At 40.2% G+C, this 26636-nt stretch overlaps 1 protein-coding gene across 6 annotated transcripts in view; it reads left to right on the top strand.

Moving 5' to 3' along the window:
* PTK2 (protein tyrosine kinase 2) overlaps window positions 1-26636 on the top strand; it is a 192144-nt gene that overhangs the window by 106606 nt on the left and 58902 nt on the right. For 2 of the 6 annotated variants that reach the window (XM_063131182.1, XM_063131181.1), the window contains exons 14-17: window positions 8910-8966; window positions 11651-11748; window positions 21475-21559; window positions 24724-24824. In XM_063131182.1, coding sequence (XP_062987252.1) covers window positions 8910-8966; window positions 11651-11748; window positions 21475-21559; window positions 24724-24824 — 341 coding nt within the window. Of the gene's footprint in view, window positions 1-3278; window positions 3363-4641; window positions 4660-8909; window positions 8967-10603; window positions 10625-11650; window positions 11749-21474; window positions 21560-24723; window positions 24825-26636 lie in introns of all 6 variants that reach the window. The other 4 variants (XM_063131177.1, XM_063131178.1, XM_063131179.1 and 1 more) reach the window with 4 other exon arrangements.

Here is a 26636-nt window from a genome sequence, read left to right as displayed (position 1 = left end):
AAACAAAACAAATGATAGTTTATAGAGTTATAGATTTTAAAAATATATAAAAAGGTTTTAGAAATGTGAAATGTTTTAGCATAAAACGCAAGAGTATGCTACAGTACCGCTTAGAAACTGAGCCAGAACCAACAGGCCAAGACTCAAGCCAAAATGTTTCACAATTTTACATTTTTAATTTAAAAAAAAAAAATCTAAAAACTTTATGCACTATTTATTGTTAGTTATTTGTTTTGTCTTACGAAGAAATGCAATTGTTTCTCTCTTGGGGTGGTAAAACATAGGGCCTGTTCAGACGACACGCTAAGCCATGATTAGGCCGCTAATCCTTTTGCAGCAAATGGTTAGTGAGCATGTTTAATCAGTGGTTATGTAGCCACCATGGTTAGGAATGGTTCACACAACGTTCTAAGTCGGGGTTCACATGACATGTTAAGCCATAATATTTAGCTCAAAATGCTTAACGACCGGGGCTTAGTGTGTCATCAGAAAATGGTCATAGTGAGTGTACACTTTGTTCTGTGAGTGACTCTTTAACATGAATTAATGATTGAGCCATGTTATGTGTGGACTAATCAACTCAAGTGCTCTGACTAACTATAAATCTACTTCATAATCCTCCCTCTTCAAAGCAACAACAACATTTGGTATTGAGCTTTTGAGCTTTTCCTGTCTATGTGACACCAGTTCATTGTGTAAATTAGGCTGCTCCAAAGCCAACTAGATATGTGTTGTTTAGAAAAAGTTACCCCTTCCTCACACCTGAGTAAATTTACTAATAAATTATTAGGATATTCTCCTTTGGTGGCTATCAAACCTAGAATTGCCCTGATCTTGGATTTCCAAGGTGATCTACACTTACTCACGTGGGAGAGAATGCGGAATTCAGCTTGCATGGAAGCAATGTGTACATCAAAGCACCCATACAGCTTTGGGTCACTAGGAGCTTTGGGGGGGGGGCACAAAGCTAGAGAAGGCTGATTTAGTATTCCAAGCACAAGCTTCTGGAAGCCCAAATGAAGTCTCTGGCCTCATCTACACCAAGCAGGATATTGCAGTATGAAAGCGGTATATGAAAGGCAGGAGCCACACCAAGCAGGATATAACACTATGAAAGCGGTATATAAAAGGCAGGAGCCACACCAAGCAGGATATAACACTATGAAAGCGGTATATGGTATGTGTCAATGGGCCCAAACAGTTGTCAGTGCACTTCAATACTGCTTTAAAGGGGTAGTGTGGCTCCTGCCCTTTATATACCACTTTCATACTGCAATATCCTGCTTGGTGTAGATGAGGCCTCTGTCTCCTTCCTCTTCTCCTGCATGGCTTAGAGGGAGAAGGAAGGAAGAATAAACCATGACTGAGTTGCACTTTGCTGATTTTTGGTTGCTTGTACATACAAACCAGGAATCATGCTTTAAAACAAACTCTTAAGTTAGTTGCTAAACAAGCCAGATTCATAAACCTTGGTTTAAAGCTGGATTTTTAAACAATTGATTCAAGCTCATTTTAAACGGCAATTCCTGATACGTACTTAATGACAAATCAGGAAAGGAAGGAAGTGAAAGTAACTTATGGTTTATTCCTCCTGGCAGGAGGAGGGTGTGTCCTATCTAGCTCAGCTCAAGGTTCCCAGGGGAGTCTACAGTGAAGCAAAGTCACATCCAGTGATCATTGCCAAGTAAAGTCATTTCAGGTCTAGATTTGTAGAATAGCAAGGTAAGGTCAGATCCATTAGGGTTTATCAGGACCCTGAATAGGTCTGAACTAGCTGGGACTCAGTCAAGAAGAGCTTCTGTCCCAGCAACAGGCACAGACCTTCTGAAGACTTACAAAACCTGGCAGCTCTAGACCTGTGATTAACCCCGCCCCCTTTGGAGAGCTGTCTGGTTCTTAAAGAGCCACAGCCTGATTTTGAAGCCACTGGTTCTTACAGTGTTGGGAGTGATGCCCTCTGAGTCCAAGGAGTCTAGTAAGACTATGCCCTCTTGTTTGGAAGGCTCTGGAGTAACAAATGATGGTTAATGGATGAAGCCTCCTCTGCCTCCGAATCTTCCTCTGAGAGCCAGAGAACATGATGACAGGGAGCGCTCAATGCCAAGGCTTCAGTTCAGCTCACAAAAACTTGTGCATGTAGCACTAAATCATAGTTATTAGATGTGAATCAGCCTGTCCTACACTTTAGTGTATCTAAGAAACAGACCCAGAATGGGACAATGCAGATAGTTGAGATGGAGGTATAAATACATTTTCTTGCCTGCAGCTGGAGGTGCTGTGAAACAGGTTTCTGTTGGAGCTGAAAACTGAGTTCAAAAGAGTTGTTTATTGTGTTGGGGCTCAGAACCCACCACTGCCTTGTACTCAGTCCTTTGGGCAGGTTACTTGTTCTATGCCATGCCTCCCACAGCAGCCATTTTGCGGTGGTGCCCAGGACAGTTTCTCAAATTGAGAGATCTGCCCATGGCCCCAAAAGATTGCTTCTTCTTGTATCAGGGCCTTTCCTCATATCTTTCCACAAACATTATTTCCAAGGCTTTAGAAGAAGAAATGGATGTGACAGTTCCCTTGATCTGCTGGACTGCTGCTTTCTGCATGTCCCCCCACTCACCCACCATTTCTGATTATCAGTATCCAGGCTTTCAACTTTTTGTAAGGAAAATAATTTGATATCATCCCTCCCCCTGAATTGTTTTCTTCAAGAAGGGGGCAGGGAAAGAGGTTTAAGGGGAATGAATAGCGACATAAAGTCCGCAGTAGCTAAAGTAATCATTTTCTTTTAGTGAGGAGCTGCTTTTAGGCTTGATTTCTCCCCAGAAGACTAAATATTGCCTTTTTAAGGTGAAAGATAATGCTGTTTGTTTTTCACTTAGTGTGTGAAGCATTTTTTATTGTGTCTACATTCTACATACATGTGAAACTGCAGATGTGTCAACGTAATAAACTATTAGTTTAAACTATTAGCAAAATGACATGTTTTGTTTTGCATTGTGAATAAGAGCTAGCAGATATTGAGCTTTTAACAGCTTGTCTTTGCAAAATCCATTTTTTTAAAGCAGATGTAGTTCTCTAATAGTGCCAATAAAAAGAGGGAAATATATATTACACACATTTTAAATATTCTGTAAAAATATTGAACTGTAACATTAAACTTGTGCTTTCTTGTGTTCGTTCCTTGCAGATGTGCTGACAACTTTACCTTCCTTTCCTTCCAAATAATATTTCTCTCTCTTTATTTATTTATTTTATTTTATTTTATTTTCTGCTTCTTGGTAAAGGAGTCAATCACTGTCAACATAAAGTAAAGAAAGCCAGAAGCTTTCTCCCTTTCGTCTTCTGTTCACATGAATCGCCACTTAAGGGTACTGCACTGCTCCTTTTTTAGGCTGCCTGATTAACCCCAAGGCTGAACAATACTAACCCCGTTGAGAGTTTTGTTCACCTGAAGCTGGAGTAAAACTGTAAGCAGAGTTCCAAGAATTAATTTCACTGAAATTTTGGACCTATGCGCTGTTTTCTTTCCCCAAAAAATTCTTCAATAAGTCAGGAAATATTTCCAAGCTCTGTAGATATCAGAGCCTTTGTAGTGGCATGCTATGGAAGCAAAACAATTGAGTATTGCCAGTAGAGACGCTCTCCAAATCCTTCGCTCGGTAGCCTGCTTGGGCCAACACATTCTTGGACCCCTGGTACAGCATGCAGTTGAATGTCATAGAATAGCAGCTGTGAAAGTGTATTGAGGTTACTTACGTCAGTAAGTGATCGTGGCAATGCTGGCTGCTGGGTACAGATCTAAGGGCTTGTGTAGGAATTACTTTTGTTTGTTGTTTAAATGTGAGACAGCAGGCACCTGCTCCATGTTATGAGAGAGAAGAGGCAACAGTACTCTCCCATAAAAGAAAATGGAAGAGAATCGAAGTATAGCTGAGAAGAAGGCTTGCACCAATCTAGAAATAACGTCAGCCTCCAAAGGGGAAATTGTAACATGTGCTCAATCTCTGAGAACTTGGACCTTGACAAATTGGGCTTTGCTGGTGCCTGGGATGTTGTGGGGCAGATGTTGATGATGTCTCTAATGAACAGATATTTGCAGCAGAGCTCCTCCTGAGATGGCTGCTGGGAATTTTGTATGTAAAGTTGGTATAATAAAATCTAGAATATGGATTGCATTGAGTTACTTCAGTTCCCGGCATTAAATAATAAGGGGATGTCTAGAATACAGGAAAAAAGCTCTCATAAGCTTCAGGGCTGTTTGCACGTTGGCTTAACTCATCCATTGGCAGGACGTGGGGTGGGGCTGTAGTGGAAGCCATTAATGTTACCAGTCATAAAGCACACTGGCGTACTTTTCTTCTTTTCAAACTTCATTGAAATTAATATCACCTTGTCCTTGTTTGCTTGCATTTTGTCACATGCTGTGAGAAACTTAAGCGACTGGATTCCAGTGAACACACTTAATTTCCTCTGCTTTATCAGATCTCTCTTGAGTTAGGCATGTAAGATGACTGCAGTTGATTTTGCTATTCTGTTTGGCTTACTTGTGATTTTAATACTATATCTTCCCTTTTCTTTCCTCTTTTTTCTCTGTCCCCCCCCCCCACTACTGTTTTATCTCTCTTTGCATGCCACCCGGATCAACAGATGAAATTAGTGGGGACGGTAATATGTGGTTATATATATATATCTATATATCTCAGTATGTGTGTCACTAACATGCTGTTTGCAGCCCTAATGCTCATCTGCTATTGAAGTCATTTTTAGTGGAGCAAAGTGGGCATAAGGCTGGTTTATGTTACAGATTCCTATTTTGCGGTATCACACTTCCATAACAAAGTGCATTAAAAGAAACACTGCAGCTGAGGGTTATACTAATTATTATACTAAGTGTGTGAACTGCTGAAAATGACAACTGTGCACCTGGTTTCCGTCTTCTTCTCTGCAATATATAATACAAGACTCCTGCCTTGATATCACAACACTTTGCCACCATTTCCTTGCCACTGGCAGCCAACTATATGGGGCGGGATGGTGGAGAAATGGGTAAAGGTATCTTGTACTAGAACGTATGGAGGGCAACAGGGAAGCTAGGTACACAGTTGCCGGTCTAGCTTGGCTCTGAAATACTGAGATATCCTATTTATTGCAAACGTGTAAGTTAAGCCTGAAATATGAGAGCAGTAACAATGTTTAGATTAGATTACATGTATGTCTCCTGGAATGGTGCTGAGTATCTGTTTGGTTTTTCAAGAGCCGCCGTTTGTCTTGCTGCAGCTGAGAATAATTAAACACAAACAAAAAAAGGGACATATTTGTCAGTAGGTAGTTCAGTGAGAAGATCTAGAACTTCTTCTGGTGAACAATGGTATTTCTTTAGACGAGGCTGCTTTTATAAGGCTGGCACCCTCTGCTTATGCTCTACAGCCCAACCTTCTGAGCCACTTCCATGGCTCAGCGATTCATAGGATCAAGCTCCCAAGTTAAAGCCTTGCAAAACGAAGGACTAGAATTGCTTATTTCAGATCATAGAAAGCTAAATGTGTCCTTTCTAGTAGAAGTTATTAGCCTTCCTGGCCTGGGCATATATGAGTTATTCAGTACTTGGAAGGGAAAAGTAAGAAAGTATTGGAGAGGAGGCATTGATCAATCTTCCACCCCTCCTTCGTCTTTGATATTGACTAATTCCGATTCTACAAGCTGCATTATCATTCTTCAAATGTTCAACATTTAACTATTTTTGCAGAGTCTGCAGGGTTGGTGTTTAAGAGGGATATGGCATGTTGGGATACCTTAGACCTAATCCACACCAAACAGGATATAGCACTATGAAAGCGATATATAAAAGGCAGGAGCCACACCAAGCAAAATATAGCACTATGAAAGCAGTATATGATATGTGTCAATGGGCCCCAACAATTGTCAGTGCACATAAAGCAGTAGTGTGGCTCCTGCCTTTTATATACCGCTTTCATAGTGCAATATCCTGCTTCGTCTAGATTCGCCTTACTCTCTGCAAAGAGGGATCAGGATGTAAAGAAGGATCATGATTGTCAACAAAAAACATCTGCGGTTCCACATTTGCTGGGCTGGGATGTGGAGCTCAGCTGCTAAAGCTGGTTATGTCCTTTCCGCGTGTGTCTTTCTGCATAGTGTTCCACAGTGCAGACAGAGGAAAAAGCCCCAAATGGACTTATAAGGCCGCCTTATGGCTGGACCACGGTTATTTGTGAACCACTCAGAGAGGCTTTTGAGGATGGACGGTATGCTGAGCCTGCAGAATAGGAAAGTTGAAAATAAAATCAAAGTGATTCGAAGCTGATAAAACACATGTGATTTCCATTTACTGTGTCTAGGGAAAGTAATCTTGCACAGCTTTTAAAAATGCTTTTATCTGGAAAATGCTACATGCTCAGGATTGTACAAAGTTAAGCTTTAGAGAGCCATAATCCTATTTGACGATTCCATCCTGTTGCCACAATACTGAACATATGAGTGCCACTGAAGCTGCTACTACTGCTATTTACAATTTATTTATTTGCAGCAGCACTAAAAATACGTAAGTGATGGTCTTAATAGGGCAGGTATCATGTTAGTGTGTTGCCCCTCCACCAAGGAATGGTTTTATAATTACAACTATCATAGTGAGATTAGGTTGAGAGAGAGAGAGAGCCCATATGCAATGAGCTTCATGGTTGAGAAGGGGTTTGAACCTGGTCTTCTTGCATCCAGACATAAGGTTTTAGCCACTACACTACATTGGAAGTAGTTTGATAAACAGAACAGGAAACTCTGTTTTAAGATGATCTGGACCGGGGACAAGAGTTTGGAGTGTCTACTGAGAGAGGGGGGCAGTGATGGAAGTGTTAAGAGTTGGCAATAACTCGTATGAGAAAGGATATGTTCTTACCCTTGAGTTGTGAAGGGACGGGGTGGGGGGGATTCTGGTATCTCCAAGTGACAAACAAACTTGTGAGAAAGCAGAACGTGGGTGGGAAAATTTAGCTTTGTCTTCAGCATTTTCAGGTTGTAGCATGAGTAAGATATTCAGGAGGAAATGTCACTGTGACACAGATAAGAGATGGAAAGAAATGTAACAGAGGAAAAATACATGTGTAGAACTGTTGATTTTGAATACACCTCACTAAACACAAGCACAGGAATTGAAACACAGTAGAAATCATAATTCCATGTTTAGTGCAAGAATAGAAGACCACTTAAACTAATGTGCACTATTCGCACTGGATAACACTACTGTTGGTTTTACCATTTGGGAGTATTTTTGTACATTAATTCAAAGAGTATAGTATGAAGAGCTGTTAGGACTAGCCAGGTTGTGGTCATTGGAGGTTGAGAGGAGATCTGGTGAGGTTGAATATTGAGAGATAGTATTTGGAGGGATAGAATTGTTGACTTCTGTTATACCAGTATCAGAAGCTCTGTTCAGGCATTATGCTGGAACAGACTATAGAAGCACATGTAAGGGGTACAGGGCCCACCCCTGTTCCTGATTTTGTTGGGTTGAGCAGCAAGATATGAAAAGGGGGCGTGGATCGGTTTGCATCCACTTAAATAGCAATAAAATTATTTGCACGATTGGAGACCCTGATTAATCAGGGCGCACAATTGCTCAGGGCTTCTGCTAGTGTTCAAGCAAACACAAGTAGAAGCCCCCTTCAAGCCACCTGGCTCTGTGCAGGGAGATTGAGGACTGATGGGGTGGGGCTGCTACACACAGGGCCATTGTGTTGGGGCCAACATGCATGGCCCCATACCATACATGCATTTATTCATAATGCTTGAATAGGGCTAGAGAAGCCAGTATCCTCTGACAGGAAAAAAAAACCTACTGGTACTTCTTCACTAATAAGTATTTTAAAATGTAGCTTTTGGGCACTAGCTAGATGTGATTTTGTTTTTGTTAATCGGTGAAGTTATTGCATAGAACAGATGTTTTGAAATTTGTCAAAGTCTATCAAATGCAAAGAGGAGGCATCATAGCTTAGTAGTGAAAGTACAAACTATGTATATATGTACCCCAGGTTCAGTCCTTCCCAAACCTTGCAAGCCTGCAACTGCATCCTAAAGACTCAGGAGATCAATTCACAAGAATGGGCTACACTTGGCATGGTAACCTAAGGAAAAATCTTTAAAATGTACTTGTTACTTTCGTAATTAGCATTAGTTAACTCCTTATACTATAATACCAAGTGACTTTTCAGTAACTAGTCAAACATAGGGCGTAAAAGTATTATTTATTTGTTTTATTACATTTATATACTGCCCCATAGCTGAAGCTCTCTGGGCGGTAAAACTAAATTAAAACTAGAATTTGCTGAGAGAGGTCTTACGATCCTTTAAGGAACCTGCAAAAAGGAAAAGGAAGCACTCTGTAGTGTGTTAGGCTGTAACAAATCACAGATTTTTGCTGCTTAAGAATCCTGCATCCTCACATCTTTGCAATGCATATAGCCTACAAAATTCATCCTTCCTTGCACCTCTTAGAAAGCCTCTTGATTATTGTCTTCTCCTGCCCCCACATCCATTGGTTTGTAGTGGGTTTTGTGGCAGGAAATTTCTTTTGATGATGCGGACAGGACTTATTCATATTTTGACTAATAGATCTAAATAGGGGAACTGTCTCCTGCTTAATAAAAGATGCATTCAATTTGTGAGTGTAATCCCTGAAAAACAAGTCTGTGTAGTGTAATGTAGCAGGCAATGAGGTCATCTTCATTTCCATGAATAACTTGTGCATTGGGAGGATTTAGTCATGATGGCCTAAGCAGATTTATGTGGAGGTGAAAAGGTTACAGATTTTTTTATTTTGGGGATGAGAAATGGGGGCAATATATTTCCCCCATTTCAAATTGCAATTTGGTCTTCTTGAAACTCTCTTGATTCTTTCCTTTCAGAAACCGATGATTACGCAGAGATTATAGATGAAGAAGATACTTATACCATGCCTTCAAGTAAGTAAATTTGCTCACTCTGGAGGTTTTCCATACCCATGGATGAAATAAACAAGAACAGCAATCAACAAACCTCTTAATCAGGCACATTTGCAATAATACCAGTTATTATTTGGCTCCCTTTGGCTCCAGTGGAGATAGGTAGCTTGTGGGTCACATAGTAAATGCATCTGAAAATCAGAGAATGTTGTGTGGGCAAGTTTGTGCTCTTGGGGATTTACTTTCTATATTTTTCTGAGTTTGATTCATGAAACAAAACCTATAAAATGGTTAGGGAATTAAACTGGCCAGTAGAAATGAGCAAATATACCATCTGCTTAGAAAATGTTCTGAATGAAATATTGCAGACACCAAGTAACCTGAACATTAAAATGGATGATCTCTGTATGATGTCTCTGTTGCTGGCTTGTGCTATTTCTGGTGGCAGTGGGGGATTTAACACTGAATGCTTTCTCTGTATAGAATTTTCCCTAGACGTATATAAAACGCATATCAGAGAAAAGGTTTTCCTGACATGCCATGTTTGTATGTGTAAGAACTGTTTGGGGAGCATTCATTCATTTTGACCCCCCCCACCTAAGTCTGAAATGGTACAGTCCAGTGACAGATAGCATTGGGCTTCTCCTTTAGTTCTTAATTTGGCATGAACACATGGCACCTGCCACTAGAGATGTCAGGGAAATCAGCAATGGATTTAAATGTTCGGATTTCTATGAATTCGACTGGCAGATTCTGCAGCGGATCAAATTTTTCCGAGTCGCTCGGATTCTGCGGAATTGTGGACCCTTTTTTTAACTCTTGGGGAGGATTTGTGCTAATGCACACTTGCACTTTTGCCTGACAAACAGTACAGATTCAACAAAATCGGTCCATCCCTACTTGCAACAAAATGTTACAGTGTTCCCTATTTTTCGAAATAGTTTTTGTATTTCTGCAAACCTTGGGGTTTCCTCAAGCTTGCTTATACTTCCCTCTTGCTGTTTTGGCTTCCCTTTGAGTGAGGGATTGCCTGGGGACCCCTGGCCCGCTTCAGATGCAATGCTATACTATGGATTCTTGTTATGAGAACCAAAGTACAGCAAGGTTTGGGATATGTGTGGTTTATTATAACTGGTTAATCCAGACACACCAGCATCTGAAACAACAGTTAGAAAAAACCACAGTGTTCAGAGTTCAAATGTAATGGGAAAATGCAGTTACTCAAAAAGGAAAGTGAAAGCTTTAATTTTCCACACCTCACATGTGAAGTGGGAGGGGAAGGGAACAGGCTGACTGGTTTAGTATTGAGTGTCATATAATTAATTGAAAACTTCTTTTACTCTTGGCCATAGTCAATGAGAAAGAATAACAGTGCGCATTGCATATGTATAACAGCCCTATCCTAAAGCCTGTTGTACCTTACAAATGAAGGTTGTGATGGTGTTATGGATGGCTTCCTTGCATGCACAGTGCTATGAAGGTGGTGACAGAAAGAAATGCAGATTTTACACTTTGGGGAACTCACACTAACTTAAAGCAAGAAGTGTGGGTGGGTTTTTTTCCTCCCTAAACATTAGAAATATTTTTCCAAATGTATTCTGAATTTCAAGAAGCAATTTCTAAGCAAGTGTTTGATTTTTCTCTTAATTGCACTGCAGAAAGCTATGGAATAGATGAAGGTAACAGGAGATCCTTTAATAATGTCTGTGCTTGCTGGAATGATGTGTTTCGTTTTTTTTATTATTATTATTTATTTATTTATTTTAAAGAACTGTTGACTTCCTATTAATAAAGTGTTTCTTGACTTAATTGTGTACAATTAAGCAATATATTTAGTAGCTTTGGGATTTTAAAGAGGAAAATGCATTATTCAAATAAAAAGCTTGTAGGACACTTCAAGCCCATTTGTGTAAATGTCAGACATTCTAGCTTTTCCTTACAAACGATGAGATAAATGTAGTGTTCCGGCATAAGGCCTATAATAGTCATGAGTGATACTAGAAAGCCACTGCTTTTCTTGGAAATAAGCAGTTTGCTGAAGAAAAGGTCAATAAATAACACATACTTAAGTAGTCTGTTTTGTGTTAAATATCAGCAGAATACATTATTTCAGTGTTGATTTTTGTTTCATAGATACCTTGTTTCTTGCCTCATCCTTCCGCACACCTCTTTAAAAATACTCTTGGCTGATTTGCTGATTAACAGTGCAATCCTATGAACGTTTACTCAGAAGTATGTTCCGCTGTGTTCAGTGGAGTTTACTCCCAGGTATGTGTGCATAGGATTGCAGCTTCAGCCACCTAAATACCATCTAGTGGAGAACTCTTAAACTTACTGCTTGCAGAGGCTAACCCATATAATCTAGGCTACTTGCATTTCTTTCCATGTGATCTTGTAGGTCTTAACCCAATTAAGATGTTTTAATTATATTTATTGCATTAATATAACTAAACACATTGGAACTAATTCAGTATGTCTGGATTTCACAGCATCCTTTTCAGGGTTTTCATTCAAACAGTTGTTTAAGAGGATTCCACTGTCCAGACGGTATTTGTATAGATTGCGTGTGGCAAACTCTAATCTGTTTTTCAAACGCCAATCATTTTGTGGGAATTAGTTTTGAAATTTTTTGGCATCTTGTGGATTATTTCAGTTGAAAGCTTTTCATCAGTGGGTTGGCATTTAAATGGTTTGTATTCCAATAGCCAGGGATTACGAGATTCAGAGAGAGCGGATCGAACTGGGACGCTGCATCGGCGAAGGGCAGTTTGGAGATGTTCATCAAGGAGTTTACGTGACCCCAGTAGGTATCTTTAGTGTTTACATGCTTTTCATAATCCTTTCATGTTTTTTTTTTCATAATCCCATGTTTTATTATCTGTTGAAAACCCTTATGTTTCATATAGATGTATTCATAATGCAAAGAGGACAAACAATGGCAAAAGGGACCCACCATCTTTGTTTGGGGCCTACTTCTCTGTTCCATACTCAGGCCTTAGCTAGACCTACATGTTGTCCCGCGATGAAGGAGGGAAGATCTCGCGTTGTGTTTAACGCGAGATCCCTCCTTTGTCTTCATGACATGCGATGACCTCAGAAGGAGAGGCATCGCGCCCACCATTTCTTTTTTAAAGGGACAGCAGGGCACGAACCCTCAAGCTCAAAAGGTAAGTGGGTTTTTTTTAATTTAAATTATTTTCCCTGCTTCCCCCACCTTACCCCCAATGGGCGCAGCACTCCTGAGGAGCTCTGCGCCCCGTGTGCGGTGCCCGGCTCCTCACAAGGAATCATGCGGAGCTGGGTTAACCCGCGGCACCCGGCCACACGTTCTGCGGTCTCAGGCTCAGCCCAGGACCACGGGCTATATCCCGGGGCAAGGGAGGGATCATCCCTTGCCCCGGGATATAGCCCTCCCCTTTGGCCCCGGTATTTATTTATTTATTTATTTATTACATTTCTATACCGCCCAATAGCTGAAGCTCTCTGGGCGGTTCACAAAAATTAAAAACATTAAAAGTATAAAACAACAGTATAAAACCATAATATAAAATACAATATAAAAGCTCAACCAGATAAAAACAGCAGCAATGCAAAATTACAAATTTAAAACACCAAGTTAAAATTTATTTATAGACTCTTAAAATGCTGGGAGAATAAAAAGGTCTTCACCTGGTGTCTAAAGGCATATAATGTAGGTGCCAAGCGAACCTCCATAGGGAGCTCATTCCACAGCCGGGGTGCCACAGCAGAGAAGGCCCTGCTCCTCCTGGTAGCCACCTGCCTCACTTCCTTTGGCAGGGGTTCACGGAGAAGGACCCCTGAGGATGACCTTAGGGTCCGGGCAGGTACATATGGGAGGAGGCGTTCCTTCAGATAGCCTGGCCCCAAGCCATTTAGGGCTTTAAATGTTAATACCAGCACTTTGAATCGGGCCCGGACCTGGACTGGCAGCCAATGAAGCTGGAAAAGGACTGGCGTGATGTGGTCTCGTTGGCCAGTCCCTGTTAGTAACCGTGCTGCCCTGTTTTGTACCAGCTGAAGCTTCCGGACCGTTTTCAAAGGCAGCCCCACGTATAACGCATTGCAGTAATCCAAACGAGAGGTTATCAGAGCATGGATCACTGTAGCTAGGCTATCTCTGTCCAGATAAGGGCGCAGCTGGTAGATCAGCCTAAGCTCCTGATACATTTCCCTCCCTGATCCCGGGATCCCCTGTGCGTCATGTGGACGCACAGGGACGATCCCGGGGTTTGCCCCAGGATAAAGCCCCGTCTAGTATGGCCTCTGACCTTGGAAGTGAAAACTACTTTCCCTCATATGGTGGCTTCAGTGGGGTGGCGAAGCTATTCTTTTTTTTCAGATTGGGATTTCTGATTGTGAAGCCTTCATGTTGTGGTGATTTGACCCATTCTCCTGTTACTTTCTGCTGCCACCAAAAAAAGGAAAAGTAGAAGCAATGACGGAAGTTTATGTTCTTATGTGGGAAAAATCTGAATTCATAATTGTAAAAAAAAAAATGCTCTGCAAATCTTTCCTATCCTATGAGGGTAGAGATGCTGTCCAAGATTATCACCATCATATTGTAGGTTGTGTGTGAGAGACTCTTAATCTTCTTCTGTCTCTGCAATCTCCAGTGCTCATGGCTGACAGCTTAGTGCCTCAGCTGTAAGTACATTGGTTTGCAAAAGTGCACACAAAAATACAGATGTTTTATTTTTAAAGAAGATTTTATTAGTTTCCCAAAACAAATAATAAATAATAAAAAGAAAGGACTATAGAAATAAATAAAATACATTTAATTTAAATTGAATTATTGACAGAAAGTAGCACACTTAAACTCCATTATATGAAGAAAGGCTTTCCCAAATGCTGCTGCGTATATCCCTGAGCAGTGTATAGAATAAAATCCTGCCATGCTTTATAAAAGTCAGATGTTTTGCCTTTGCCTTTAGCTAGTTTCAGTTTGTATGTCAATTTTTCTGCCAAAGTGATGTTGTTTTTAAAAAATGCCCACAAGAATCCATACAAATACTTCTGCGGGCACAAACAACCTCCCCGGCAAAAGCTAATAAGGAAGTGTACAGTGTGAAACGCACTATGCAAAGTCAAATGGCTTACAAAAATACATATATTAGAAGGAATGTGCACAAAATCTACTAATTTTCATGCCACTTTGTTAAAAAATAAAATCACGAACTGATGCAGAAACAGGATGAAGTAAACTTAAGGCTGGAATAACGAAAAGTTGAGAGAAACCAAAATTGATGGATTTGTCCATGCCTGCTGATGACACCCATGCCCAAACCTTCAGATAAACTCAACCAGCAGTTTCATTTAGGTATTAGACAGCATGGGAAACAAGATGGAAACTTGGGGTTAATCCACAGCCCACAGAGCACAACAGTAGTTCTTTGGCACATGGCACTACGTTTTGGGACCTACCATAAGAACATAAGAAGTGCCCTGATGCTGGATCAGACCAAGGGTCCACCTAGTCCAGCACTCTGTTTGCACAGTGGCCAACCAGCCATCGGCCAGGGACCAACAAAGCAGGACATGGTGCAATAGCAGCTTCCCATCTATGTTCCCCAGCAACTGGTGCCCACAGGCTTATTGCCTCGAATACTGGAAATAGCACCCAACCATCAGGGCTAGTAGACATTGATAGCCTTCGCCTCCAGAAATTTATCCAACCCCCTTTTAAAGCCATCTAGATTGGTGGCCATCACTACATCTTATGGTAGTGAGTTCCATAATTTAACTATGCACTGTGTGAAGAAGCCCTTCCTTTTATTTGTCCTGGATCTCCCACCAATCAGTTTCATGGGATGACCCCAGGTTCTAGTATTCCTGACTGTTGGAGCAGTACGACAATGGAATCAGTTACCTAGGGAGGTTGTGGGCTCTCCTACACTAGAGGCATTCAAGAGGCAGCTGGACAACCACCTGTCAGGGATGCTTTAGGGTGGATTCCTGCATTGAGCAGGGGGTTGGACTCGATGGCCTTGTAGGCCCCTTCCAACTCTGCTATTCTATGATTCTATTTTGAGAGAGGGAGAAAAATGTCTCCCTATCCACATTCTTCATACCATCCATAATTTTGTACACCTCTATCATGTCTCCCCTTAGCCTCCTTTTTTCTAGGCTAAACAATCCCAATTGATGTAACCTTCCCTCATAGAGGAGATGCTCCAGCCCTTTAATCATTTTAGTGGTCTTTTTCTGCACCATCAGAAACCATTACCTCCCAGCTAGGTGGCCCAGAAGAACTAATCAACAACAACAACAAAACCCAGTAAAATGAATGGGTATTGTACAGAAACATAAGCATATTCTGGTACAGTCTCTTTAATATCTGTTCAGGCATAATGTACGAAAGGTTAAATGCTGAGGTGATTCTCAGAATTTTAATTTGTTTCTGAAATTTCACCGAATGTGACTGTCATTTGTGTAACCTTTTCAAAATTACATGTGAATATCTATTTTCTCCGCTTTTATTATTTATTAATAATGCCTGAAAATACTTGCCTGATATCACACACAGCCTACTTTCAATCCTGCACATTTCTGCATCCCCAAATTGTGATGTTGTGCAGACTTTATACTGTTAGTTTTACCCTACCCTGTGCTTGCTTACCCTACCCTGTGCCTGTTTGCATTCTCTTCCCCTCCTTATTGTTTTACTATGATTTTATTAGATTGTAAGCCTATGCGGCAGAGTCTTGCTCTTTACTGTTTTACTCTGTACAGCACCATGTACATTGATGGTGCTATATAAATAAATAAATAATAATAATAATAATAATAATAATAATAATAATAATAATAATAATGTTGTATGTAGATTTCTACGTTAATATGTGCCCCAACCTAAGGTAATTGCCCAGATTCATATCTCAGATTACCTAGAAAATTAGCCTGTGTATAAAGAATGGCTGCGTTTGGACAACACGATAGTGAGTGGTGAGGTAATAATCAACTCGATAGTTGTTTATCTAGGGGGCACTCCCCTCACAACATGATAAAAACAACAACGGTTTGGATTAGGATCATTGTTGAGTTGACTTCCTCATCCCCCACCCTCTCACCTCTCCTCAGTCCTCCCACTAGTATCCCATCAGCCATTGCTCCCAAAAATCTATCCTGCCGGCTGGACAAGAGTGACAGCTGCCACTTTGTCTGTTTTTGCCTTGCGACTAGGTGGCTGATGAAATAACCAATGGTGGTCAAGAAAATAACCGACCGGGCCCACCAAACAACACTATAACCAACGGTAATTCAAATAGCCAGCTCTGCCCAGTGTTGGTTATTTGTATTGGTTATTTCAGCCAAATAACCAACTGTTGGTTAAAAAACTCCCTCTAGACAAGACAATAACCCATGGTGAGTTAAATAACCAACCGTTGACTATTTAAGCTATCTTTGGTTATTGTGTTTTCTGAACCCAGTCAAGCAGTCACACTGGCATATTGGGGTACTTTTCCTGTGTAGCCTCATTGCAGTGGTGTTATCCTACAGCACCATTATGTCCTGGTACAAGTCTTGCAGATTTAAACAGAGCTTAAACAGTAGATATTAGGCAGTGTTTATTTCCCAAATTACATTAACATTAGATATTTTTAAATAATATGGCTTTTTTTGCCTGCATATTTAAACAGGTCCTAAATAGTAAATATTTGACATGGCCTTATTTCTCAAATGATCGTAAAATTAGATATTTTTAGTAAAATATTTCTTTACCTCGCTGGTGGATCCTTCTTAAACTTGTAATAATGCAGCATTTCCCTGATAGATGGGGAAAGGGGAGATTAAGAAACTGGTTCAGAATGTGGTCAAGAATAAAGTTATTAAAATTGTCTTTAAACCCTCATATTAACTTGTCTACATTGCAGCAATTTCAGTCGCATTCCTGTATAAACACAGAAATAAAAGTGGAGCAGAATGCACAGATGTACGTGGGGTTGTGCTAGGGTCAATCTACATCTTTACTTACAGGGCTCATCTACACCAAGGAGGATATTCCACTATGAAAGTGGTATGAAAGCAGTATATAAAAGGCAGGAGCCACACTACTGCTTTATAGTGGTATTGAAGTGCACTGACAACTGTTGGGACCCATGACACATCTACACCAAGCAGGATATAACACTATGAAAGTGGTATGAAAGCAGTATTTGGTATGAGTCAATGGGCCCCAACAGTTGTCGGTGCACTTCAATACCAATATAAAGCAGTAATGTGGCTCTTGCATTTTATATACCACTTTCATACCACTTTCATAGTGGAATATCTGCTTGGTGTAGATGGGCCCACTGATGTATATATTCCACCCCGGCTTTTGCAAATGGGGAAGAGGGGAGGTTTAATCCTTTCTTTCTCCCCTGTGTTTGTATTGATAATTCCTCCCTCCAGCACAGTTACAAGTGACAATATAGGCTTTTTATTAAATTGCTTAGCTGTGAGGATTGGGTAGGAATTTTGTTTGGTTGATTTTTTAATAAGAATGTAGGAAAAAAAATCACATTTTGTTCTATAAATGGTATGGAAAGAAGTTGAGTTGTGTGTTTTTTTAGAAAAGGGAGTGTGAAACTGGCAGATTCGTCCATCCAGGCAGAGGGCTTTGAGTTCTATTTATTATGCAAATAGACTTTTACAATTGCTTTAGGTATAGTATGCTTAGTACCACAGTATAAAAGAAAATGAAAAAGTGGAGATCAAACTCTTCACATTTACCTTCCGTAATAATGAAAAATTAGATTTTTAAGTCCTAACACATGAGTACTTGAAAATGGTTGTAATTACAGGGAACAGAGACTTCGTCTTAAATGCAGTTCCTTCCAAACTTTAGAGATAGTGGATATGAATAGATTTTGGGGTTGTGTGTGTGTGGTAGGGAGGAGTTCTTCATCACTCATTAAAAGGCACTAAGTCTGCTTGGTTTCTCATTTCCTTACACAGATTGAAATCTGGTTAACCAAAGAAATGGTTTTGAAAGACTAAAAGCTGGTCATTAAATTAAATGGTTGACTTGCAGTTCTTAAATCACCTCAAACATGTAGAAGGGTGGAGGGATGTCTTATACCTTATGCTGGGCCTTGGGAGAAGGGTGTGTGGAGACTGTAACAAGTTGGCTTGTGGGTTGACGTGGGGGAGAGACATGCCTCAGTGTGACAGAGCACATGTTTTGCATGCCGAAGGTCCCAGGTTCCACCCCCAGCTACTCCAAGTAGGGCGAAGAAAGAATCCTACCAGAAACCCTTGAGAGCCACTGCCAGTCAGTGTCAACAATACTGGGCTAGATGGACCAGTGGTCTGACTCAGGATAAGGCAGATTTCTATGTTCTAAGAGTTCAATCAATTCCAAATATTTTAACTTGATTAACTAGGGGAGTTAACATTGCAGACCTATATACTAGGCACTGGGGAAACGTAGCATATCAAATTGCAATATTTAATAATAATAATAGTAATATTTCTTACCCACCTCTCCATTCTGATCAAGGTGGGGAACAGCAGCAAATATAAAATACATAAAACTGAATTAAAACATAATATACATTGTTAAAACATCCTAAAAACATTCTAAGAACACCCTAAAAACATCCTAAAATTCCACTGGATAGGCCTGCCGGAGGAGATCAGTCTTTATAGCTTTCTTAAATGCTAAAAGATGGTTAAGTTGACGAATCTCCTCTGGCAGGGCATTTCACAGTCTGGGAGCAGCAGAAGAGAAGGCCCTCTGGGTAATACCTGTCAGCCTAGTTTTGGCTGGATGAAGGAAGTTCTTCCCAGAGGACGTGAATGTGCGGGGCAGATTGTACGGGAGAAGGCGATCCCGCAGGTAGCCTGGACCCAAACCATGTAGGGCTTTAAAGGTGATAACCAACACGTTATACTTTGCTCGGAAATATATAGTAATCTGTATATGCTGTTAAATTTCATAATTATTTAGTATAATTATGAAATTTAACAGCATATAGAGATTACTAATCTAAGCAACGTTTAGAGATGGAGTTACAAGTATCTACATCCTAAAAACATTTAATTCACCTTTAGGTTTTACAGCATTCTTCCACAGAAAAAAGAAAAGTTCTTTATAAAAAACTATGTTTTAGAGAGGAAATGCAGGAACATACCTATAATGTAATTAGGATTGGGAATAACTTTGGATATTCGATCAAACTTTATAACAACATTGACCTGTTTAGTTGTATATCACCCTACGATATGCATCATACCATAATCAAGTTGCTGAAGATGAATGCGACCAGACTTGGAATACTGTATACAGTTCTGGCCCAGGCATTTCAAAAAGGATATTGTCAAGCTGGAAAAAGTACAGTGAAGGGAAACCAAAATTAAGAATCTGGAGCAGCTGCCCTACGAAGAAAGGTTATGTTTGGGGATTTTTAGCTTTGAAAAAAGGTGATTAAGGGGGACATGATAGAGGTATATAAAATAATTCATGATCTGGACTGGAGAAAATGGATAGTGAGAAGTTATTCTCCCTCTCTCATAATACTAGAACTGAATGGGGTCATCCTAGGAAGCTGAATGTTGGGAGATTCAGAACAGATAAAAGGAAGAACTTCACACAGCGCATAGTTAAACTGTGGAATTTGCTACCACAAGATGTAGTGATGGCATTCAACTTAGATGGCTTTAAAGGAAGATTCATGGAGGATAAGGCTATCAATGGCTCCTTGTTGGGATGGCTGTATGTATGCCTCTGGATACAAGTTCCTGGTGATCACAAGTAGGAGGTTGCTATTGTACTTACGTCATACTTGTGGGCTTCCTATAGGCAGCTGGTTGGCCACTGTGTGAACAGAATATTGCATTAGATAGGCCTTTGGTCTCATTCAGCATGGTTCTTCTTATGTTCTTATGATGACACTCAGCCCTTTTACTGAAAACCCCTGGGCTAAACAACTATGCATGTGGAGGAAATCTCTTGAATTCTAAGTATATGGGGAAGGAGGAGAGTGCAGTTGTTCCCGTGGGAGAAAAACATTATTATTATTATTATTTATTTATATAGCACCATCAATGTACATGTGCTTTTCTGCCATATTTTAGGACTCAGCAGTCTTACTGGAAACAAGATCCTGGGGCAAGAAATTAAGGTGTACGGGGGAGAGGGATGGATACTAAATGGAGAGCTTCCCTGCAACATTGGGCAGGGGAATTGTAAAAATAAGCACATTTTTGTGAAAAGTTGCCAGATGGGAAATGCTGTATGGAAGGAACAGACTGTACGTGCGCACTTGTTGTAATTTGCTTCCAGTGTTGGGTCAGTGCTGAATTTCTAAAGAGAAGGGTCCTAGGGCTTGAATATATTTATTTATTTATTTATTTATTTATATACATGGGGATTATGGCATCACTTCACAGGCTCTACTTAATTCTAAATGTGTGGACAGGGGACACCCTGAAATTGGTTCAGTAAGGAGGGGATGTACTGCGTCGCAGGGATTCTACTTTTCCACTTAATTTAGCTGAAGAATTGTCTGCCATTGATTGACTGATATTTAACTAATTGTTTCTTAAGGTTCCTCATCTCTAAAATTGCAATAATCCCCTCTAAATTGGTATAAATGCTATATACGTCTTTCCTTATATACGTGGTAGCTTTCTCACTGGTTTTGTCAAATGTAGTCATCTGTTTGTGTGCACTTGAGCTCCTGTTTTCCCCAGATTGTGTGGCCAGGCCATTTTCCTTAGCTGAACACAAAGGAAGAGAATGGTCTCAGACTGCTATAAATTATTGATGAAAATTTCGGGCATTTCTATTCTCTTGGATGCTCACCTGTCTTGTACCTCACTTTCCTAAGCTGACAGACTCTTCACTTAGCCTCACTATGCATGCACAAGTATATCCCTGTCTCACCTGTGAAAGATTGGAGGATATGCAAGTTTTAGAGTAGCTGCAGACAGAAATCTTGGATTGCAATATTTGCAGCAATATAGATTTGCTGAAGCAATATTATGTTTATTTTAAAATACTATTTTAAAAAGCATTCTATTCATTATTCTGCAAGAAAAGAAATAATCATGGCAAATCTTTTCAGTGTCCACCAGATTTTCTAATTAGTCTATTTTAGGCCTTGGGAAAACGCACTGCGTTCAGATACATGATAACCCACCCTGCTTAAATGCACTGCTTCAAATAACACATTAACTCACCCTGCGGAAAACATGCTGTGTTCACTCAACACGTTGACCCATGGTGGGTTAGCCAACCTAACTAGGGTATACTTTTTTCACCAACTGAATCCTTTTCTTAATTTCCACACCATGTGAGAGATTGCTTACCAATATTTTGCTTTGTTGTCTACTAAGAGATTTTTAACCATGTTTTTTTTAAGGTGGGTTACATGCAGCACTTCTTTAAATGAACATTGTCAGTGTATCTGAATTAAGTGAAGGAATTTATACTATTATAACTTAACATGATCTTTGCTAAAATTCTATATAAGTGAATATGTGATTACCTTCATTTATCCAGTGTGGGTTTTCTATCTTATAGGAAAATCCTGCCATGGCAGTTGCAATCAAAACATGTAAAAACTGCACTTCAGACAGCGTGAGAGAGAAATTCTTACAAGAAGCCTGTAAGTCATAAACTCTCTTCCTCTTCTTTACATTTCAGTAAGTTTAGGATGAGCAAAATTTGGGATGATCTTAGAATCCAGAGTTTCCTGGCTTTTATTCAATTATCCGGTTATGAAACGAAGTTAGGTTTGAAATCAATAAGCTCTCCAGCCTTTTCAATGAGGTTTAGGTGAGAATCGTATACACATTTACCTGGGAGTAAGTATAATTCATTTTAATGGCTTTTACTTCTGAGTAGACACATATAGGATAGCACTGTTAGGGCTCATCTACACCAGGCAGGATGTTCCGCTATGAAATGGAAAAATTGGGTGGGGGGGAATTGAAGAAAAAATGGATTATGGGATGATTTGTTTTAGCATGATGAATAAAATGTTTAAGAGAAGGTGTTCAGATATTTACTTCTCCAAATGATTTCTAAAAACTGTACAGTATCAGATTATTACAATTTCTCTGCACCAAGGACAAGCAAGTCCTAGGTTGCAAACTGAGATTACAACTCTCAAATGCAAAAGGAAGATGCATTTCTGCCTCTAGGGGGCACTGCCATTGAAGCAGAGACTGAAACTAATAGTGATAGCTATAGGTCAGAAAATGAGTCTGATTAAATTTCATGCATATTCATTGAATCTTGCCCCCCCCTTTTTTTTTCTTATTTCTTTTTATGGGAATGGGTGCTTTATGCCTTGACAATGTGGAAGACTAGCGGAGACATAAATAATTTTCTTTGTTACTAATGGTAGCGGTTTCTTCTGTTGTTGTTTTTAATTATTTTTTGCCTGCTCCTCATAAACTGGCAAAACCAAAGAGGTTCCTAACAGTTCAGGTGTTCCTAACAGTTCAGGAGGTTGTATCTCTATTTGTTACCAAAAAAGGTAAAAAAAAAATTAAAAAGTAAATTAAATTTGTAATAATTGTTTCAATACATTGTACTTTTAATATACCAAATGTAATAATTTTATTCCAAACCAACTTGGACATAATTACATTTTATGTTCCGAAAGTAACAAAGTGACTTTCAATCTGTAAAAAGTGCTAATATTTCATTATTTCAATTTTTCGGAAAATTTTTGTTTTTTTACGAACCCCCCCCCCCCCCCCCCGGACAGAGAGAGAGAGAGAGAGTTGGGTGTCACCACCATAATGACGAGACCCAACCCCAAATAGTTGACAATCAATAGGGTATTCTCTCTTATGGCTCACTTTTATCGAATGCATTACCTCTGGTGATTTTCCAGATTCAAGGAGCTGGCCTGTTTTAGATGTGGGATTAGGATTTTTCGTTTCAGTCAGGTTTTTAACCTCTACATGTCAACGTTTATTTTGAGTTTGTATTATTCCCTGTGCTGTGTGAAGACAATGCTGCTAACTAATTTTGCCTTAGATGTTTTAATTGTGGTTTTTTGCTGGTTTGTAATATTGAGCTTTGAGAATTCATTGAGCTGAAATGCTGAATTTCAGTACTCTAATATACAGAATAGTTCAGTAGCTAAAGGTGGATCAGCAAAAGGAATTAACCACTTACATCTGTATCACAGTGCTATTTAGCACGGTTTTAGGAAGTGAGCAGACTGCTACATGCTTAGCATATGGTAACCCGCTCATTTATATGCTCACTGTTACATGTTACAATGTTTTTGCACCAGGCTAGCTCCTATGATTGCAGATGAAGTGTTTGATATTTTTCATGTTAATTACGTTCATTATTTGATTGTCAAGACATTGGAATGTTTGATAAGAATAGCCTCTGACAGGAATAGCATTATTTTCCATGCCTCCAAAACATAAAATGTAGACGTACAGAAGGAGTGTATTGACTCATAAATCTGGAGTTGCAATAAACAGTTTAAATTGAGAAATAGCGCACATCATTTGTAACAGCTACAAAAGCATGAGCAGCCAAGATAAAACTGTTACTTTAATACACGTTTTTGGAATGGCTTCTGTATGTGTCATGAGATAAAAGGCTGATGTTCCAGGTTCAACTAGAGAATTCTATCTCTTTCGCAGCATGAATAAATAGATGCACATTTTATTATGTGCAAGGTATTGCTGTTATGCTGCTGAGACGGATAATCGGGTAATTACGCTCATAACAAATAAGATGTGATACGAACCAAAGCACTAAATGAGGTTTTTGTGTGTGTGTGGACGCCATATGCATGTCAGTGCTGTGTTCTATCACTGCTATAACATCTTCATGCATCTATCTAGCTGGTGAAGCATTTTCCTCTTTCTGCTATAAGGAAATAGCTGAATTATTTATAAATATTATGAATAGATAAGATGTACTAAAGGCTTTAAAAAACTGCTGAGCTGCAAATACAATTCTCTTCCACCACCACCATGCCTCGTATGAATTTTCTACAGGTTTTGTTAAGCTGAAGTACCTGGTTTAGACTTACTGAAAAGCATTCATTAAGTTAACGACCCTTAGGTCTGGGCTGTTCTCACAGATCTAACACTTCTTGGCCTTTTTAGAATAGCTAAGAAATTGGGAATACTCCTTTGGGCTTGTACATTCCTTCCTCCTCCTGTTACTTTTCCGTATTAATCATGGTTATGTTGCATCTGCAATACATCTGCAGAAATTAACACTAACCATAGTTAGTTTCAAATGCTGGTTTATAACTAATCATAAATAGCATTAATCTCCGTGAATAAATAACTCTAACTATGGTTAGTGCTGGAAATGGAGGAGGAGGTAAAGTGTGAAGGTAGGGGAACCGAAGAGGAAAATAAGTGCATGAAGCCAGAGAGTTTTTCTGATTCCTTAACTATGAAATATTAAATCTGCACTGGGCTGATAAGGTGGCAACATGGAGGATGCTTGAAACTTACATCACAGGGCGGCTGCTCCATGTGTTGAGTTGATTCACTAGCTGCCGCATAAATCAGCCCCCACAATGCATTGTTATTTAGATGCTGAGCACAGAATGATCAGGAACATGCAAAATAACTTGCCACATAGAACACATGTCACACAGCAGTACCTTCAAGGGAAGCTGTATTATATGAAGTGCTTCTTACTATTCTGATTACTTAGTCTAGAGTTTGTCACTCCACCCGTTGCTGCAGGAAGGGTCATCCAGTCACCAGCCCATCATATTCCAGAATACCGTGTGCCTGCATTTAATGACGAAGCTTGTTTACTCCATTCTAGTAACAATGCGTCAGTTTGATCACCCCCACATTGTCAAGTTGATCGGCGTTATCACAGAAAACCCTGTCTGGATCATTATGGAGCTCTGTACGCTAGGAGAGGTAGGAAGACCTAATAAGTGCATGTCTGTCTAAGTCTCACAGATGTTTTATAAAGAGGCTTAGGAGGACTACGTGTTTTCCCAACCATGTATGTTGTTTCAGTATTGCACTCCAAGGCAGGGTCATCAAAACTCTGCAGCTGCAGATTCATAGATTGCAATTCGGCCCTGGAGTAATTGGACGCAACTCCATTGGAGGTGAGGGACTCTCATCTGTTTACCTCAGTGCTGGCTTGAGTTATAGTCCTCAAAGGGGTTTTCTGTTAACAACAGCGCCGGAGCTGATAATAAATTAAAACCTTTGTACTCACTGCACATCTTGATGGGTAATATGTTGAGCCATATTGCCTTTGAGAGGGACTATTCCTCATTGACTTGCGTAAACCAGGTTATAAAATAGGATGGAGAACTGGAGAAGAGTAAACATTATGGGTCACTGATTATTCCATTCCATTTTCCTTCTAATGAGAGCAAGACTGGTGTAAGACTGGGAAGAGGTGGGTTCAAACTCCCACTTGGCCCTGAAGCTCTCTGAGTGACCTTGGGGCAATCTCCAACTCTCAGCCTAACCTATCTCACAGGGAGAATAAAATGGGGAATGTTTTGAGAATAAAATGGAGAGGAGGGGGATCGTGGACTCTGCCTTGGGCTCCTCGGAGGAAAAGGTGAGATATAAATGGAACACTAAATAATGTTTCCGCGTCATTGTTTGAAATTCTGTGATTATCCCCTTAATGCTGCTCTCAGTGCTTCCTTCTCTTTCAAAAAATGCTTTGATTCATATTACTCATTTTTAAAAAACACACACACACACAAACAAACCTGAAGAGGATTACCATATGTATAAATACTTTCCAACTGAGGAATTAATATAGTAAGGAAGGGGCAGTTCATTCCCAACGCAGGATGTTACCAGGTATGGCTTTACCTACGGCAGTAGCCTGGGATCCTGCTTTTGCTCATAGGTGTACAAGGCACATTTCATTAAGGTGTGCACCCAGGGATTTATTTTTTTAAAAAACGTGAACATTTATTGAATGCTCAGTCATAAAGGACATTATTCATTTATTTATTAAACACTGTAGAGACTGATGTCCTACTCTGTGTTTGGCTTGCCTGACCCCAGGAGGGCTGTTGCAGTTGGGGAGGGGTGGATGAGGAGATGCTCCTCAATCCCCAGCAGTGGTGGGGCGTTGTGGTGACACTGTCCGGAGGAGGGGCTTACGAGGCAATATTAGCCTTTGGGGCCTTCCTCCTGGCTTCTTTAAAGTGTGGCTCCCAGCAGAGAGATTAATTTTTGCTCCTGTTGACGGGAGCCATGGTGCTCTCTCAGAGGCAGTGCGGTGGCAGCGAAGCTGGAGGGCAGCCAGAGGACCATTCCTGCTGCGTCTGGATCCCGCTTTGGGTCCCTACTCATAGGCCCCCTCATTTCAGCACTTATTGCTTGAGACATTAGGGTGTGCCTGGGCACCCGTGTCACACCCCTTGTGCACCCCTATGCTTTTGCAGCAGACTAGGATGAAAGGGGCTCATGCCTTCACAGTGCCTCTTCGTGTGTTTGCCCATTTGCCACTCAGATGGAGTTGAGCTGGAAAAGAGGATCCAGTGCTTTAAAGTAGGGGTTAGGAACCTGGGGCTTTCTGTATGGTGTTGGCCTACATCTCCCATCATCTCTGACATTGGCCGTGGTGGCTGGGACTGATGGGATTGGGGAGTCCAACAGCATCTGGAGGGTCCCCGGTTCTCCATTCCTGCTTTAATGAGATGAACAAAAGTGAGGCAGTAAGCAAAGGATATGGGTTCCAGTGGGCAC

Source organism: Elgaria multicarinata, chromosome 7 (genome assembly GCF_023053635.1).
Source record: "Elgaria multicarinata webbii isolate HBS135686 ecotype San Diego chromosome 7, rElgMul1.1.pri, whole genome shotgun sequence".
Lineage (NCBI taxonomy): Eukaryota > Metazoa > Chordata > Lepidosauria > Squamata > Anguidae > Elgaria > Elgaria multicarinata.
This window is presented reverse-complemented; position numbering and strand designations above follow the sequence as displayed.